Source organism: Hemicordylus capensis, chromosome 15 (assembly GCF_027244095.1).
Source record: "Hemicordylus capensis ecotype Gifberg chromosome 15, rHemCap1.1.pri, whole genome shotgun sequence".
NCBI lineage: Eukaryota > Metazoa > Chordata > Lepidosauria > Squamata > Cordylidae > Hemicordylus > Hemicordylus capensis.
The window spans coordinates 6,704,714-6,721,644 of record NC_069671.1 but is presented as its reverse complement, the minus strand read 5'-3'; the positions used below and the strand labels follow the sequence as shown (position 1 = coordinate 6,721,644).

The 16,931-nt window shown below is 43.6% G+C and overlaps 1 protein-coding gene across 2 annotated transcripts in view; it reads left to right on the top strand.

Annotated features, from left to right (window-relative positions):
• Window positions 1-16,931, top strand: part of ANKLE2 (ankyrin repeat and LEM domain containing 2) — a 32,016-nt gene that overhangs the window by 5,220 nt on the left and 9,865 nt on the right. For both annotated transcript variants that reach the window (XM_053279716.1, XM_053279715.1), the window contains exons 2-10: window positions 1,816-2,259; window positions 5,815-6,009; window positions 6,846-7,039; window positions 8,174-8,362; window positions 9,602-9,724; window positions 9,839-9,905; window positions 11,252-11,433; window positions 14,909-15,015; window positions 16,419-16,612. In XM_053279716.1, coding sequence (XP_053135691.1) covers window positions 1,827-2,259; window positions 5,815-6,009; window positions 6,846-7,039; window positions 8,174-8,362; window positions 9,602-9,724; window positions 9,839-9,905; window positions 11,252-11,433; window positions 14,909-15,015; window positions 16,419-16,612 — 1,684 coding nt within the window. In that variant the 5' untranslated portion in view covers window positions 1,816-1,826. The remainder of the gene's footprint in view (window positions 1-1,815; window positions 2,260-5,814; window positions 6,010-6,845; window positions 7,040-8,173; window positions 8,363-9,601; window positions 9,725-9,838; window positions 9,906-11,251; window positions 11,434-14,908; window positions 15,016-16,418; window positions 16,613-16,931) is intronic.

The following is a 16,931-nucleotide window of genomic DNA, read 5'->3' as shown; positions in this document are numbered from 1 at the left end:
CTTTTTCACAACAGAAAACTGGTCCCAACCAGACCCATCTTTAATCATATAAGATCAGACTCTGGTTCCCTCTAACAGGGATTCCCAGATGTTGTTGACTGTTAACTCCCAGAGTCCCCAGCTGCAGTGGCTTTTGTTTGGGGATTCTGGGAGTTGTACAACATCTGGGAATCCCTGTTAGAGGGAACACAGGATCAGGCCCATTTAGTAGGAGGGACATCAGGTTTGGATGGAAAACTTTAAATCCAGATTGGCCCAATACCAGGGTGACATCAGAGATATGCTGGCTCTTCTCATTGGATCCAAGAGCTGTCTGTCCCTGAAAAATTGGGAGAGCCTTATCCTATAGGGGCAAAGGGCCTAGTCATCTTGTCACATTTTCCAGCTGGTGTCCAAAGGGCCACCATGTTCCACCTGGGAACTCGGGAGATACTGCAGAGATTAATATAGTTGGGGACACCCTACCCACTCCTAAAAGCTGAACGAAGGTAAATTTCAGTGTTAGTTAATGTTTTTTGTATTTTTTTAATTCCTGTGTGTATTGATTTGTTTGTCTTTTAAATTCAACACATTTTAAAAGCGTTGCTCTAATCCTTTTAGTTATGAATCCTTTTGCTTCGAAGACCCTTTAACTAGATTTATGGAAATGGTGTCAGTTTAGGGCAACAGGCTCTATTTTTGAATTATTTAGATAACTGAAAAGCTGTATGTGAACAATACTGAAATGCTCCCATAGTTAATGATTTTAAAACATTAGCAAATGATGACAAAAAAAGGGAGGGAGTGCTAAGCTTGGATTGATTCCCTTTGATACTAGATTTCCTATTTTTGGATTGTCGTTCACTGATGCCTAAGTCACTGGTGTGGTACCCCTTGCTTACTTCGGTGCGCTAAAAAGCAGATAACAGAAGAATAGATTAGGGAGTGGGGACTGAAAGTACACAGCCCTATAGCTCTATGCTTGCTTTCGAAATTCTGTGGATCTCTTTTTCACCATGCAAAAAATTACAGAAGCTGCAAACAGAACCATAAGCAGCTGCCTACAGAAAGCTTTCTCTGTGATTACCTCTGGATAAACAAGCAATGTATGCCTTTCAGTACTGAGCTTTATAATGTCCCTCATGACCTGCAGCTAGGGAAAAGTGTTCTCAGGGGGTGTTTTTTGAAATGTGATCTCAGAGGCCCGGATTGTGTAAGATACTTGAGCCAGACTCCTGAAAGGTACCAGTACCTTTAACTTCTTCCCTCATGCTTCTTGTTTGTGCATGGCCTAAGTCGGCCAGCACGTGATATGCCAGACATTGCTCACTCTATCTATCTATCTATCTATCTATCTATCTATCTATCTATCTATCTATCTATTTATTTGATTTATATACCGGCCGCAACTTGAATTGGTAGTATGTAGCGATAGGTAACTTTTGTGGTGGGATGAGACATTTTAGTTGTGCTTTAGGGGGTTAATGGTTAGGGTGTTGGAGGACTGTGGAGAACCAGATTCAAATCTCTGCTTAGTCATGGAAAACTGGGCCAGTCACTTGCCTCTCAGCCTAACCTACCTTGCAGGGTGGTTGTAAGGATAAACATAAATACAACCACATACCGTGCTCTGGGCTCCTTGTAGGAAGAGCAGAATATAAATAAATAGGGCCACAGTTTCGTTTACCTCTTCGCCTTAGGTCTGTCTACCTGAGGATAAGAATGCTCTGCTTGTTTTGTGGGAGAATTCATATAATAGTAAGCCGTCATCACTAAAATACAGTGTTTGGCAGTCCTTAATCCAGATCTATTTCTGATTCTCCCCCCCGCCCCCAGGGACAGTAACAATGGATGGCATCTTGTCCCGATTAAAGGACCTAACTCCTGATGAGCTAAGAGAAGAAATCGCTAAAGCTGGTCAGAAATGTGGGCCCATTACGCTCACCACCAGATCGATTTTCGAAAAAAGGCTAGCTCAGTCATTATTCGAACAGCAAGGCGGACTGGAGGCAGAACCCCTCATTTCGAATGGCGCCCCTGGAACTGCTGCAACGGATAGCCAGTCCAAAATAAGGAAGCCACCAGGGGATCAGAATGGCCATGCAAGCACCTCTGAAGAGGGGGATTTTGGGTACAGTATGGGCTTGAACCCACCCGAAGAGGAAGCCCTCATGCACAAGACCAGTGTCAACTCTCCAATAAGCAACCAAACTCCATCAAAGGAGCCCCTGCTCTACTATGGCGTATGCCCGGTTTATGATGATATATTGGCAAGAAATGGTAATTTATTTTCAGTTCCGTCAATGTAAGGCCACTGATGGTCAAAGTTAGCAAAGGCACGTTTTTTTACAAACCTTGTCTGAGGAGCTCATGTGATGGTTTTAACACTTCAGTGTGAAGTGATCCATGTTTGAAGTATGGTTTAAGTGTGCTGGATTACTATTCCAGTGTGTATGGGTTTATGGAACCTGGCATAAAGGAACGGTTGTGCCGTTGAGTCAGTGTCGACTCCTGGCGACCACAGAGCCATGTGATTTTCTTGGTAGAATACAGGAGGGGTTGACCATTGCCTTCTCCTGCGCGGTATGAGATGATGCCTTTCAGCACCTTCCTATATCACTGCTGCCTTATATAGGAGTTTCCCATATTCTGATAAACACACCAGCGGGGATTCGAACCAACAGCCTCCTGCTGTCTAAGCAGGTTGCTTCCCTGCTGCGCCATTAGGTGGCTCAACCTGGCATAGACAGTCCTATTTAGAACTAAGGGGAAAGGAAGTTCTTGTTTTACTACTACCACCTATATATTGCTCTTCAACCAAAGCTCTCAAAGCAGTTTACATAGGAAATAAATAATCTATAAATAAGATGGCCCCCTGTCCCCAAAGGGTTCACAGTCTTAACAGAAGCATAAGGCAGATACCAGCAATATCCGGTGGAAGGGTGCTGTGTGGGGCTGGATAGGGCCAGTTGCTCTCCCCCTGATAAATATAAGAGAATTGCCACTTTAAAAGGTGTCTCTTTACTCAGGTGTGTGTTTGTGTGTGGGGGGGTAATTCTGTTAATAAGATACTGCAAATCTGAAAATACGTAGAATACAAAATCAAACCTTGCTCCTTCAAGGAAGTGTGCTGTTGTGAGGCATAATTCCTGATAGCCACGGATAGCTTAAGCACTCTTAAAGCAGACTGGATATTTGAGGCTGATCAAAATTGTTCTGTTTTGTGTGGGATGAGCGTTGTAATCAGGTATTTAGGGAGCAAATGTTATATAGGTGGTTGCTGCTGTGCTGCACAAATACATCCTTAAAAGGTTTTGCAGGAATACCGGATGAAACTAAATTTGTGAACTTCACTAAACAATTAACCTTGTCAGTTCCAAAGTTGTGTGATTCCTCTTTGCTGTGTTCATAGCAACAGAGCATGCTGTGAATGTTGCCCTTGGTCAAATTATTTCTGTTTGGCTTGTTATGATGCTTTGACCATCATGACCCTGAATGCAACATCTAATTTATCCTTGGCCATGTTGTCCTTCCATAGTAGCTATAGGGATGTGATGGATTTTTTTTTTTTTTTACATCCCTGTGAAAATAAAATAAGGATAATTTTAGTAGAATGCTTTTGTTCAGATATTTCTGGTTTCACTAGGAAATGTGATATTTGTGAGAGTCACTGACATTGCCTTAACCTAAGACAGGGGGTTCCCCTTAGATAGGGGAACCCCCCTCCCCTAAGGGGGTTCCCCTTAGGAGAACCAGCTAGACCAGTACTTCTCAAAGTTGGAGAAGGTGCAGGCAGATATCCCTTACCCCTGCCCAGGGCTTGACAAATCCTGGGAGCCATAGCACCTAGAAGTTTAGCTTTGGTGCCTAGATTAGGATATTCAGAGATAGTTATTTAAAACTGATTCATCCCAGACAGCCTGTTTCTAAGTCTGTAAAGGAGATATAGAGACGCCCTTTTATTTCTCCACAAATCAGATAGTAATTTTTTCAAGTGTCCCTTGTCTGACTCCCAAATTTGGAGGCTGGCTCCTAGCTCCAAATGCAGTTTGCCAAGAGCTGCCCATGTATGACTTCGGACCAATGGATAGCCAAGCCATTCTACTTTGCTTGGGTCAATGGACAAACTGCTTTTACTTTCCTGCAGGCCCCTAGTCTAAAGCATTGCTAGTTCCTATTCCTTTGACATGCTTGTTCCGCCTACTGTGCAGTATCGGCAGGCAAGCAAAATGGCTTGTTTTGTTAAAGCTTAAGCATCCCCAAGCTAAACATAGCTTGGTGAAAAGAAGCCAGTCTTCACAATTTGCTCTCTTCCTACCATTAAAATAAATCCCAGCCAGGGGGTGGATCTCGGCAGTCTGTGCTGCCTTTCCAGCTCTGTGTGTACACAGCTCCAGAGTGTTAGCATTAGCTGAGAATAAACTTTTGCAGGAGGCGAATCTTTTAGCAATGAGATAATACATGTATGTTCACATCCTGACTAACATTGCACTCTCAGAAGTACATTTTGTTTGCACAGCGTTGGAAAGGGACGGTTTTTGCTTCTCCCGCACTCCCTTCCCTCTACCACATCTGTTGCCCCCTGAACCTGAACCACCCTGTTCTGGCGGGCAGGCTTTGGACAGCCTCAACTTTGAAAATAGTTTGGTAGGGACATCTTCACAGTCTCGCCTCTTGTCACAATATATTTGTTTGTTTGCTGATGAAAAGGGATGAATAGGGGCTATTTGACAGAAGAGCGTAAGCCAACTTTTCACAGTTCAAGAAGCTGTGCGGTGCAAGGCTCTGAACAATTTTTAAAGAGATCTGGTATAGTATAGGGGTTCCCAGCCTTTTTAAGTGTACCCCTTCTGTTGTAAAGTTGTCCCATTAACTTGTCCCATTAATTTCAATAAGACTGCTTATGAGTAACTTAATCTAAATACAAGACAGTGACTTGAGTAGCCTGTCTCATAAGTAAGTGTGTATGTGTATGTATAGACACATGCACACACACACACACTAAAGTGTGGCAGTTAGAGAGACAGGCCACTACAGTTACTGATTCCCATCCGCACTAAGTTACTTATAAGTAGTCTTCCTGAAATTAATGGGACAAGCTTACTTGTTCTGTTACTTTAAATGGGAACACTCTGTGCTAATTTTCTGAAGCCTGTCAGTTGGCCTGAGGGGAGGGGCACCCTGAGCTTCAGCATGTAGCCAGCCAATCAGGAGCAGAGCAGATGGGTCTTCACCCTCCCCTTCTGCAACGGACACATCACTGAGGATGCATCAGCTTCAAGCCAGCAGTCCTCAGGTGGGGAACAAATAGTGCGTCTGCAGCATAGGTAGGCAGGAGGGCATTGAGTACCCCCTGAGAGCTCTATAAGTACTGCCTGGGTGTGTGTGTGTGTGTGTGTGTGTGTGTGTGTGTGTGTGTGTGTGTGTGTGTGTCCCTATATCATTACTGTTAAAAATATTTATATCCCATCCCTCCAGTACAATACTGCTCAGGGTGGCTCACAACAGTAAAACAATAAGAGTAGTATAAAATTTAACACAATAAAACGCACTGCCAAATAAAACCTATAGCCCTGGTATATACACCTAACGCAGTTCTTGTTGCACTCCGTTTCAGCCTCCCCCCCCGCCCCGCCCCAAAATTAAAAACCAACCAACCAACAAGCCCATTTGGACAACGGATCTGAGCCTCTGCTGTTGCAAACGGCGACCGTATTAGGTAGTCAAGCTGAGTTTGGGATCAAAGCAAGGAGGCCAGCTTTGTTGAACCTGCACGGCCTTGACAACTGTAGCTATGGACAGAAATTAATTTGTCTTCATTATTTTCTATTCCAGAGAGGGTGCATGTATATGAGGATAAAAAGGAGGCTTTGCAAGCTGTTAAAACGATAAAGGGTTCACGATTTAAGGCTTTCTCAAACAGGGAAGATGCAGAGAAATTTGCCAAAGGGATATGCGATTATTTCCCATCTCCAAACAAGCCCTCGTTGTCTTTGTCTCCTGTGAAAAACTGTTCAGTGCTTAACAGAGGTAAGTGGAGGTTTTAAGGCGCTCCAGTTCTAAGCCACTTAAGTCAATTTCTCATGGGGGGATCTATAGTAATTTAGACTAAATACAGTCAGTGCTGAAGTCTCAATGTTTTGAGATTTATGTTAGGATTGGCCGGGCTGTTCTTAGATAGCCCTGGTGGGGTGTGGCACCTGGGGCGAATTGGCCAGTGCAGGGACCCCTTTCAGTTAATTTTAATGGGGGTTAATAGTGTTGGGCCCAGGGCCCTGCCCTAAGGACAGCCCTAAGGTTAGGCAACATGAATTCCTAAGCATGTGAAAATGTTTATTTATCTCACTACATTTATATCTTGCTCTTCTTCCTCCAAGGAGCCCAGAGTGGTGTACATAGTTATGTTTATCCTTACTTATGTGAGATAGGTTAGACTGAGAGATAAGTGACTAGCCCAGAGTCACTCAGTGAGTTTCATGGCTGATTAGGGATTTGAACTCGGGTCTCCCTGGTCCTAGTCTGATACTCTGACCCAGGGCCACACAACTTTGGCCCTTCTGCAGACATCATCCCTGACTATTCCCATCATCCCTGACTATTGGCCACTGTGGCTGGGGGTGATGATGGGAGTTGTAATCCAAAAACAGCTGGAGGGCTGAAATTGTGCTGTCCTGCTCTAACCACTACACCGCTGTGGCTCTCTGAGTATTGCTCCCGATGCTAAAGCACCTGATCTACCTTTTTCTGTCTTGGCTGAAGTAGATCTGAACAGTATATTTATGAAGTTTACACCTAAAAGAATCTGACAGCTTCCTTCAGTAGAAAAAAATCCCATCATGAATAAAATGCTATTTTCATTCTGATAGATGGCTTATGCTCTCCTGAGATGGAAGCAGTTAGTAAAGAAAGAGCCAACAGTTACAAAAGTCCCCGGATGCAGGATCTCACCGCCAAACTTCGGAAAGCTGTGGAGAAAGGAGATGAGACTGCGTTCTTGGAGCTTATCTGGAGTAACCCCCGCTATCTCATTGGCTCTGGAGACAACCCGACGATTGTACAGGTATAGAAATGGCTCCCAGTTCACCTTTTACACACTCGAATTCCTGCTTGCTTCCCTTTTCAGTGCTAACCATGGTGTAGTGCATCATCTGCACGGGGGTTAACGGTTAGTTTTAAGCCATATTTTGAACCTCTTGTTGTCAAACCAGCATCGAAACTTCAACCAGCATCAAAACTGATTGTGGCTCTTCTTGGTGCAGACGACATACGCCATAGTCTTCATTTGCTTCCCTGCTCTTTCCTGTGCACTAGGGATGTGTGAACCGGTTCGGAACTGAACCTGTTCAACATCAAACCAGTTTGGTTCGCTATTGGGCTGAATCTCCCAATCTTTTTTTGGGGGGGGGGGGGCGGTTTCTAAGCTTGCTTTTTTTGTATTTAAAAATAATTAACTTACCCCATCTGGTGGGGCGCTACTATGACTGCTGGGTGGGTCTCCGGAGGCTCCCCCTCCCCCGCCAGCCTCCATTTACAGCCCCCATTGCCCGGTTTGGGCAGTCTTTGGTCACATGCAGAGGCCCATTGGGCATGCGCGGCGACCTCTAAAATGGCTGCCGCAATGGACGACAGGCCCGGAACAGGCCAAAGACTGCCCAGACTGGGCGATGAGGGCTGTAAATGGAGGCTGGCAGCGGGAGGGGGAACCTCTGGAGACACACACACACACCTGTAACCGCGGTAGCGCCTCACGGAGGGGGTAAGTTAATTTTTTGAAACAAAAAAATTCAGCAAAGCCAACCGAACCGGCGGGGGGAGGGGGGCTTGAGCGGGGTGCAAGACTAAACTGGTCCAGTTTGGGTCCGGTTTGGAACCACACCGGGCCGGCCCGCTTTGTGCTCACCCCTACTGGGCCTTCTTTATTCCTTCCAGAATGGTGTAGAGGCAGAACGAAATGGAAGACTCCTGCAGTAATTTCTCTATGTATTTCCTCTCCTGCAGTTTATTATTTCTCTATGTAAACCGCTTTGGAACCTTTTGTTGAAAAGTGGTATATAAATATTTGTTGTTGTAGTAAAAATATTCCCACTTCTGTTGAAAATGGGAAGCAAACAGTTTAGATCTTGTATGTGATGAATCTCTCTCTCTCTCTCTCTCTCTCTCTCTCTCTCTCTCTCTCTCTCTCTCTCTCTCTTAGGAAGGTTGTAGATACAATGTCATGCATGTTGCGGCCAAGGAGAATCAACCTGGGATCTGCCGGTTGCTGTTGGACACTTTGGAAAATCCTGAATTTATGCGGCTGATGTATCCAGATGATGACATGATCATGTTACAGAAGCGCATCCGATACATTGTTGACCTTTATCTTAATACACCAGATAAGATGGTGAGTATGGTTCCAAATACCAAATTGTTTTCAATATCAGCAGGATCGGAGTTGCAGCTTTTTCCTTCCTTTTTCCTTCTGCTTATTTAAAACCTGATTTTCAGCACAATAAATTCTCACAGGAGGGAGCAGTTTGAAAAAGAAACTCAAATGCACATTAAAACATCAAAGGATGACTACAGAATAAATGAGCAGCAGTATCTTAACAGCAGGGAAAACAATACAGACTAAACTGAACCCCACCGTACGTGAGGGTTTAAACGGCTTCTTGAGAAAATCTTAACAGTCCATCTGAAACAGGCTATAGAATTTGAGAAATCTGAAATGGTAATGTGTTTCATAAACATAAGGGGGCAACAGCGAATGCTCTGTTGGTTTTTGAAGACAATCTCGCCTCTGAAGGAGCTGGCACTGATAGCAGAGATTCATTACTGGGCCATATGAAAAACAGACAGAGAGTCCTGGACTAGCCCCTGTAGGGGATTCGAAAAGTAAGAATCAGTACCCTAAAACTGTCCCAAAACGAATTGGTAGCCAGCAGAGCTCTTATAGTATTGATCTATTATAATTTTATGTGAATCAGAATTTTCATTTGGATATTGACACAGAGTTGGGGCAGTATAGAAATGTGTTAATTAATTAAATAAATAAATATTGAAGTGGGGAGGTCAATGCTCTGCAGTGAACATAGGAAGTTTATACTGAGTCAGATCATTGGTCCATCTAGTTCAGTATTGTCTTCACTGACCAGCAGCCATTTCTCCAGGGTTGCCGACAGGAGTCTCTCTCAGCCCTGTCTTGGAGGTGCTGCCAGGGAACCTTCAACGTGGAACCTTCTGCATGCAAACAGGCAGGTGCTCTTCCCAGAGTGGCCCCATCCCCTGAGGGGAATATCTTCCAGTGCTCACACGCGTAGTCTCCCATTCAAATGCAAGCCAAGGCAGATCCTGCTTATCAAAGGGGACAATTCATGCTTGCTACCACCAGACCAGCTCTCCTCCTATAGATGATGATGATGATGATTAACACATTTTGAACAATTATGACCTTTATGTGAGGCTTGTTCTCTGGCCTCAATAATTTTGCTTGGTTTGTTTGTTTGTACCTCAGAGTCTGAGGCTCATGCCTGATCTCACCATCGGTCAACACCTGAGAGGCACTTCAAAATATACACATGACCTTGGACAGCAGTGAGGCTCCGGTTTATTAAAACATTGGTTTGATTCTTTTCTTTTGCAGGGATTTGATACACCACTGCATTTTGCTTGCAAGTTTGGGAACCGAGACGTGGTTAGTGTGCTTTCTTCACACCCAGATACTGTGAAGAACCCCAGAAACAAGTACAATCAGACTCCAGCAGAAGTGAGTTGTCCTTCTAAACCATGTGCTTTGACTTCCTTGGTTTTATCTAAGTAATCATAGATGGATACAAAATGAGGCTTCTATTCACTAATATCTCATTTTTTCCCCTGACAGGTAGTTTGTGAAAGGAGTAAAAATAAATCAGCAGAACTGAAAGAGAAAATCAGGGAATATTTAGAAGGTTTGTATGTGTAACATTCATATTTTAATCTTGGTTTTCTTTGGAAGTTCTGCAAAAGCAACGCCCAACCATTATGTCATTCAGTAACTACCTTATTAGAGAATACTATGAGCGTTATTTTTGGGTAATGAGAGTAAAAATAAAATAAAAGCTAATTAATCAGGGTATTTATTGGTATAGAAACTTTGAATTATACAGTATTGAAGCACCCACTGTTTCTGCGGTGGCTTTTCATTAAGTGTGTGTGTGTCTATGCGCGCTCGCTCTCTCTCTCTCTCTCTCTCTCTCTCTCTCTCTCTCTCTCTCTCTCTCTCTCTCTCTCTCATTTGCAATTTGTAAGCACACAGTGGTCAATGTGTTAAGTCTGTGGTAACCAATCATAGTATCTTCATACTACTTATTACAAATAATATTGATATACTGCTTTTCAGCTAGAAGTTCCCAAAGTGGTTTACATAGATATAAATAGAGCCCTGTCCCCAAAGGGCTCACAGTCTAAAAAAGAAACATAAGATAGACACCAATAACAACCACTGAAGGGATGCTGTGCTGGGGATGGATGGGGCCAGTTGCTCCCCCTCCCCCCCGCTAAATAAAAAGAATCGCCACTTCAAAAAGGTGCCTCTTTGCTCATTTAAAGGTAAAGTGTGCCATCAAGTCAATTTCGACTCCTAGCACCCACAGAGCCCTGTGGTTTTCTTTTTGGTAGAATACAGGAGGGGTTGACCATTGCCACCTCCCACACAGTATGAGATGATGCCTTTCAGCATCTTCCTATATTGCTGCTGCCCGATATAGTCCCACCAGGGATTCGAACTGGCAACCTTCTCCTTGTTCGTCAAGCATTTCCCCACTGTGCCATTTGGTGGCTCATTTGGCAGGGGAGAATTGATTCTTACCAGAGCTCCACTGAGGAAAACTTTACATCTTTTTGTTTTCAGACTATACCTTTAGCATAACTTGAAGGAAGATTTTGCAGACTCCCAGTGGAACAGGGCCTTGTGGCGCTGGTCAAGTGAAGAATATCATCCACTATGTCCTCTGTTGCCCTATTTATGATGAGATCAGGGGGAAACACTGATGATAGATACACTTGAGGGTTCGGATGTAGAACGCTGGGCTTCATCTTCTTGTAGATGGGATTTCACATGACAGCTGCCAAGTCACTAGTTTTGCTATGTTAAACTCAGAAAGCAATTTATATGTTCTAAAACCTAGCATTGGTTTTTGCTCAACCTAGCTGATGTAACTTCTTGGTGTGTTGTGTTTCTTCTTTTATGTTCTGCTTTGTGGTCACGACAATAAACCTATTACTTACTTATGTCTTCAAACTGTTTGCCACATAGGTCAGTATTATGTGCCTCTCTTCCGAGCAGAAGATAATGCCTCGGCACCCGTGATCGGATTGCCTTGGTCTCCGGATCAAACAAAGGATAGCCCAAATGCTGCTTTACCCAGATACTTTGGAAGCCCTAAAGACCCTGTGTTGGCAGTGAGGGCTTATGCAGGCCCAATGAGCCTTTCCAAGGTAATGGAAGCCAAACTAGGAACTTCAGTTCCATCCTCCTCCTCAGCATTATTTGTGACTATTGCGAAGGCTAACTTGGCCTGGGGCAGATATATAATCTAAGCAAACTGTAGACTCGCTTATAAGGTGGGACATCAGCTGTGGTTGGGGGGCTTGCTTCACATCTAGATATCAGAAAGACCTCTCCTGACGTGTGGTTTCTGCAGCCCAGCCCACACCTGCTTGTGAGTTTGTCATTGCACATGACCCTTCTCAAGCCAGGCCAAAATGAACTCTGATGAAAATTGGGTTCTCAGTGTTTGTGAAGAGCATACCTGGATTGATTACAATTTGAGATGATTACATTAGCGTGCAGTGCCCAGCCGGGATAGAAGAGAACAAGGCAAATGCAGTCACATAGTGTGGTGAGAAGGGCATGTGTGAAATCGGCCGCTTGGAGCTTGATCCTTAAGCTCTGTTTTACTGAGTATCTGGCCTGTGTCTGTGGTAATTCTGATGAAACCTGTGCTCTCAAGGGTGAGCTTAAGTTAAGAGCATACAAAATAAAACAAAACCCTGGCTGGATTCAGCAATATGTCAGAGCATCAAAAAGAAAGAAAGAATACAAATATGATATATGAATATTTTAAGATAATAGTAATATTTATTTATTCATTCATTCATTCATTCATTCATTCGATTTCTATACCTCTCTTCCAAAAATGGCTCAGGGCTGTTTACACAGAGAAATAATAAATAAATAAGATGGCTCCCTATCCCCAAAGGGCTAACAATCTAAAAAGAAACATAAGATAGACACCAGCAACAGTCACTGAAGGTCCTGTGCTGGGGGTGGAGAGGGCCAGTTACTCTCCACGTTAATCACCACATTAAAAGGTGCCTCTTTGCCAAGTTATCAGGGGTTAGAGCTGTATGGTTTAAAAACACTGTCCAACAATACAAAAAATTATAATTCTTCCGCAAAATGGTCACTGAGATACTTAAATGAACTACTGGACTTAATACAGAGAGTATCTCAATGACCATTTTGAGTTAGTTTTATTGAGTTTTATAGTTAGGTTTTTACTCATCCAGTTTTATAATTTCTTGTATAGTTGGACATTGTTTTTATTACTATTACATAGAGTTTTATTACAGTTTTTTATTACTATTCTATTAAAATATTCATATATAATATTTGGATTCTTTTTTTATGCTTGAGCTTAAGAGCATACCTGATTTCACTTTAACCTGGGTTGACGGGTTACATCATACTGGAACTACGAGCAGCAAGGTTGTGTGTGATCTTGCAGCCCAATTATTTGAGCCTACGCTCTGGTTCTGTTGGAACTGAACCTAGATGGCTTTCCTTTAGATTTAGGTAGACTTCAAAAGGCAATGGAAGCTTGCTTATAAAGGACCAATTTGTGCCGCTCCAATTTGCTGCAGCTGACAAAATAATTGTTCCCCAAAGAGCCTTTTGTATCTGTGTAACCAAGGACCGCATTGGTTTGGAGATAACTTAATTGCTCTTCAGTGTCACAGTGGAAGCAAAATAAAACACAGTTCAGGGAGGTAGGTTACTTGATGCAGATATGGGGAAAGTATTTGGGGTGCATCAATTCTCCCAATACATTTTTCATCCCTAGCACAAGACTGAATTGAAATGGTCTTTGGGAGAGAGTAATAGCCACAAAATTAGCAGGAAAGCTATTGCAGAGATCAAACTCCTCTATATTCTACTTTTCCCTTAACTATATCTGTTTACATGCTTTTGGCATTCTTACATATGTAGGGCATTCCATCCTTCTGGTAACAATTGAAATGTAAGAAAGAGCATAGATCATTTAGCTTCTAAAGATAATTATTTAATTTATTTAAAAGACCTTCATCCACTGGGGGGGCAGAATATATAGTAAAGTAAAGCTGTGCCGTCGAGTTGGTGTCGACTCCTGGCGACCACAGAGCCCTGTGGTTGTCTTTGGTAAAATACAGGAGGGGTTGACCATTGCCTCCTCCCGTGCAGTATGAGATGATGCTTTTCAGCATCTTCCTATATCGCTGCTGCCTGATATAGTACCAGCGGGAATTCGAACCAGCAAACTTCTGCTAGTTAGTCAAGCATTTCCCCACTGCGCTTCTTAAGGTGTCCTAGACTATATAGTAGGTATATATAATAACTTGAGCAGAAAAAAGCTTTAAATATGTCAAAGAATAACAGCATTGAATGTAGACATATAATGAGTTTGAGGAGAGTTAATAATACAGATACATTGATTCCTTACTCAGGATTCATATGTGTCTCACTGCTGTTTATGTATTTATTTATTACATTTCTGTACTGCCCCATCTAGCAGGTCTGGAGGGTTTTTGTTGTGCAGAGCAAAATAGAAGCAGCTTTAACAATCACATCAGTAAAAACAGATGCCATGCTGGTGTTGTGTAATTCAGATAAATTCGGTTACAAATGTTATAAAGCAGAAAATGGATTTTAAAAAAAAAAGATTTATACCCTACCTTTGATCTAAAAGATCCCCAAGCAGCTTACAATGAGTTATATAACAAAGCTCTGATGGTGGGGCAGCTGTGAAGGGGGCACACACAAAGCAGCCCCCCCCCTCCCGGCCTTCAGTGTTCTTGCCGCTGTTGTCCTTGGGGGCAGCCTGTGGAAATAGCCTCTCTCCAGGAAGTATGCTGGGCGGCAGCAGAAATAATGAGCTACAAGCAGAACATACGTAGGAGGGCTCCTGATGGCACCTTTGCTGTTCAGGAAGTTGCCCTCCCAACTCTGCAAAAGGAGTCCCAGGTTGTATGGGGGAAGCCGACATCACAGCTTCTCCCACACTGGTGCCACCTCTCCCAGAAATGGTATAAGTAGCAGCCACATGATGACTCCTCACACATGACCCAGAGCTTCTCATGTGGCCTTTGCGGCGTGTTAACAAACTGTGTCTCCTGTGCTGGGAAGTCAGGAGGAGCCCTAAGCCTATCCGGAGGAGCCCTATGCGAATTGGGTTAGTTTTTATTCAAATTAGATGTTTCTAGGTATCTAGGAAGAGACTTAACCCAAGAACTGCCCTGCTGGATCAGGCCCAAGAAGGCCCATCTAGTCCAGCACCCTGTTTCACACAGTGGCCCACCCAATGCCGCTGGAAGCCTACAGGCAGGAGTTGAAAGGGGCATGCCCTCTCTCCTGCTGTGACTCCCCTGCAACTGGTACTCAGAGGCATCCTGCCTTTGAGGCTGGAGGTGGCCTGTAGCCCTCCGATGAGTAGCCAGTGATAGACCTCTCCTCTATGAAGTTATCCAAACACCTCTTCAAGCCATCCAGGTTGTTGGCTGTCACCAACTCTTGTGGCAGAGAATTCCACAAGTTGATTATGCGTTGTGTGAAAAAGTACCTCCGTTTGCTGGTCCTAAATTTCCTGGCGTGACCCATGGGATGACTTGTTTCAGCCTGGAGTAGTGTCCATTTAAATGTTTGTTTCCCCTAAAGGCAGAAGACTTCCGCAGGCTTTGGAAGACCCCACCCCGAGAGAGAGCAGGATTCTTTTACAATCTCAGAAAATCGGATCTGGAAAGAGGGGTTGAAAGAGTTGGAAGGTATTTAAGCATGACTCCGAGTACAAAGCGATAAAGTTCTAAGTATAACAGAACCATTTGCATGGCAGTACTAACGAGTGACAAACTTGCAAAGTGTCTAACAATGAGCTGCCTGGTTGTAGAGAGGCACCGGCCATTGCCAGGGAAGGTTTCGGTTGTGCTCAAATTCTCCCTTGGCATGGGGTGGATTCTGCTAGGAGTCTGAGTGAAACGAGTCCATCTCTTCCCACGAGGCAATCAAACCATGGGAGAATCAGTGGGAGAAACAGTTCCTTGTGGTGTTTAAAAAAAAAAAAGAGGTTCTCCACTGAATTCTGCACCATATACTTCATTATGTTTGTGCAGACTATATACACCTTGTTCATATCTGCTCTACCGTAGTGCCAAATCCCCTTAGCTAAGCAGGGTCTGCCATGGTTGCATATGAATGGGAGACTAGAAGTGTGAGCACTGTAAGATATTCCCGTTAGGGTATGGAGCCACTCTGGGAAGAGCATGGAGGTTCCCAGTTCCCTCTATGGCATCTCCAAGATAGGGCCGAGAGAGATTCCTGCCTGCAACCTTGGAGAAGCTGCTGCCAGTCTGTGAAGACAATACTGAGCTAGATAGACCAAGGGTCTGACTCGGTATATGGCAGCTTCCTATGTTCAGTGCAAAAGAGATGGAAATAATCTGTCCTGTCACCCTCTGGTTCCCTGCCTGGCTTCCCCGTTTTCGTTTCAAACTCATAACAATACTCTCCTAATAATAAGATGCTCCTCCTACCCTGTTGATCTTCCTGCTGCTTTTCCCTCACGAGTGTGTTCATGCTTTCTGCTGTGTTGCTCTCTCTGCCTGGAACAGAGCCCCTCTATTTGTCTCATCATCTCCCCTCCCACCCTTAATTTCCCCATGCAACGCTCTTCCTGAATTACCATGGCCACCTCTTTTCTGCACTTTCTGTCACCTGACCATCTCTGTATTCTCTCTGTGTGTTTAAGGACTAAACAGATGTATTGTGAGCTGGAGGATCAGTGTGATGCATATGCCTATATATTCTCTAGCTGCAATTTTTAGGAATGTGTTTTTGGACGGTTACTTCTTATTTCTCTCACCCAGTACATTAGTCATTGGTCTTTTGCATTAAGTGTATTTTATGAGATGTGATGCTGTTTATATGGTAGAAGTTTCCTTTTCTACAGTATAATCGGGGGTGAGGGAGCATTGCTTGGGTTTAAAAAGTCTCTTTTCCACTTGATGCTCATGTGCATCAACAGAAGGAATCTGTTTTTTAATGATACATAATTCAGATATTTATATGTTGCACAGTCTTGGAACTGGTTTTTTAAAACATGTTCAGTGAAATTGTTATCATGCTAATTTAATGTCTTCACAAATGATTCATTCTGTCTTATTTATTGCAGGGAGTTAGCTCATGAACTGGGGTTCCCATGGGTTGAATACTGGGAATTTCTGGGCTGTTTTGTTGATCTGTCTTCCCAGGAGGGGTTACGAAAGCTAGAAGAATACCTGAATCACCAGGAAATGAGCGATAAGGCTCAGCAAGAAACAGGGGAGAATGAAACCCACAACAGATACAAAACTCCACAACCTTCTGGTAAAAGCAGATAACTTCTAAATGTTTATGTTTATTCGTGCATAGGCAAAGCATTTCCCAGGACTGAAACTACCAAAGTGATCTTGGTGTAATGTGACATTTTTCTCAGCTTTTTGGAATTCAGGTTAAGCTACTAAAGTAAGTAAAGTGTGCCGTCGAGTCGATTTTGGCTCCTGGCACCCACAGAGCCCTGGGGTTGTCTTTGGTAGAATACAGGAGGGGTTTACCATTGCCTCCTCCTGTGCAGAATGAGATGATGCCTTTCAGCATCTTCCTGTATCGCTGCTGCCCGATATAGTACCAGCAGGGATTCGAACCA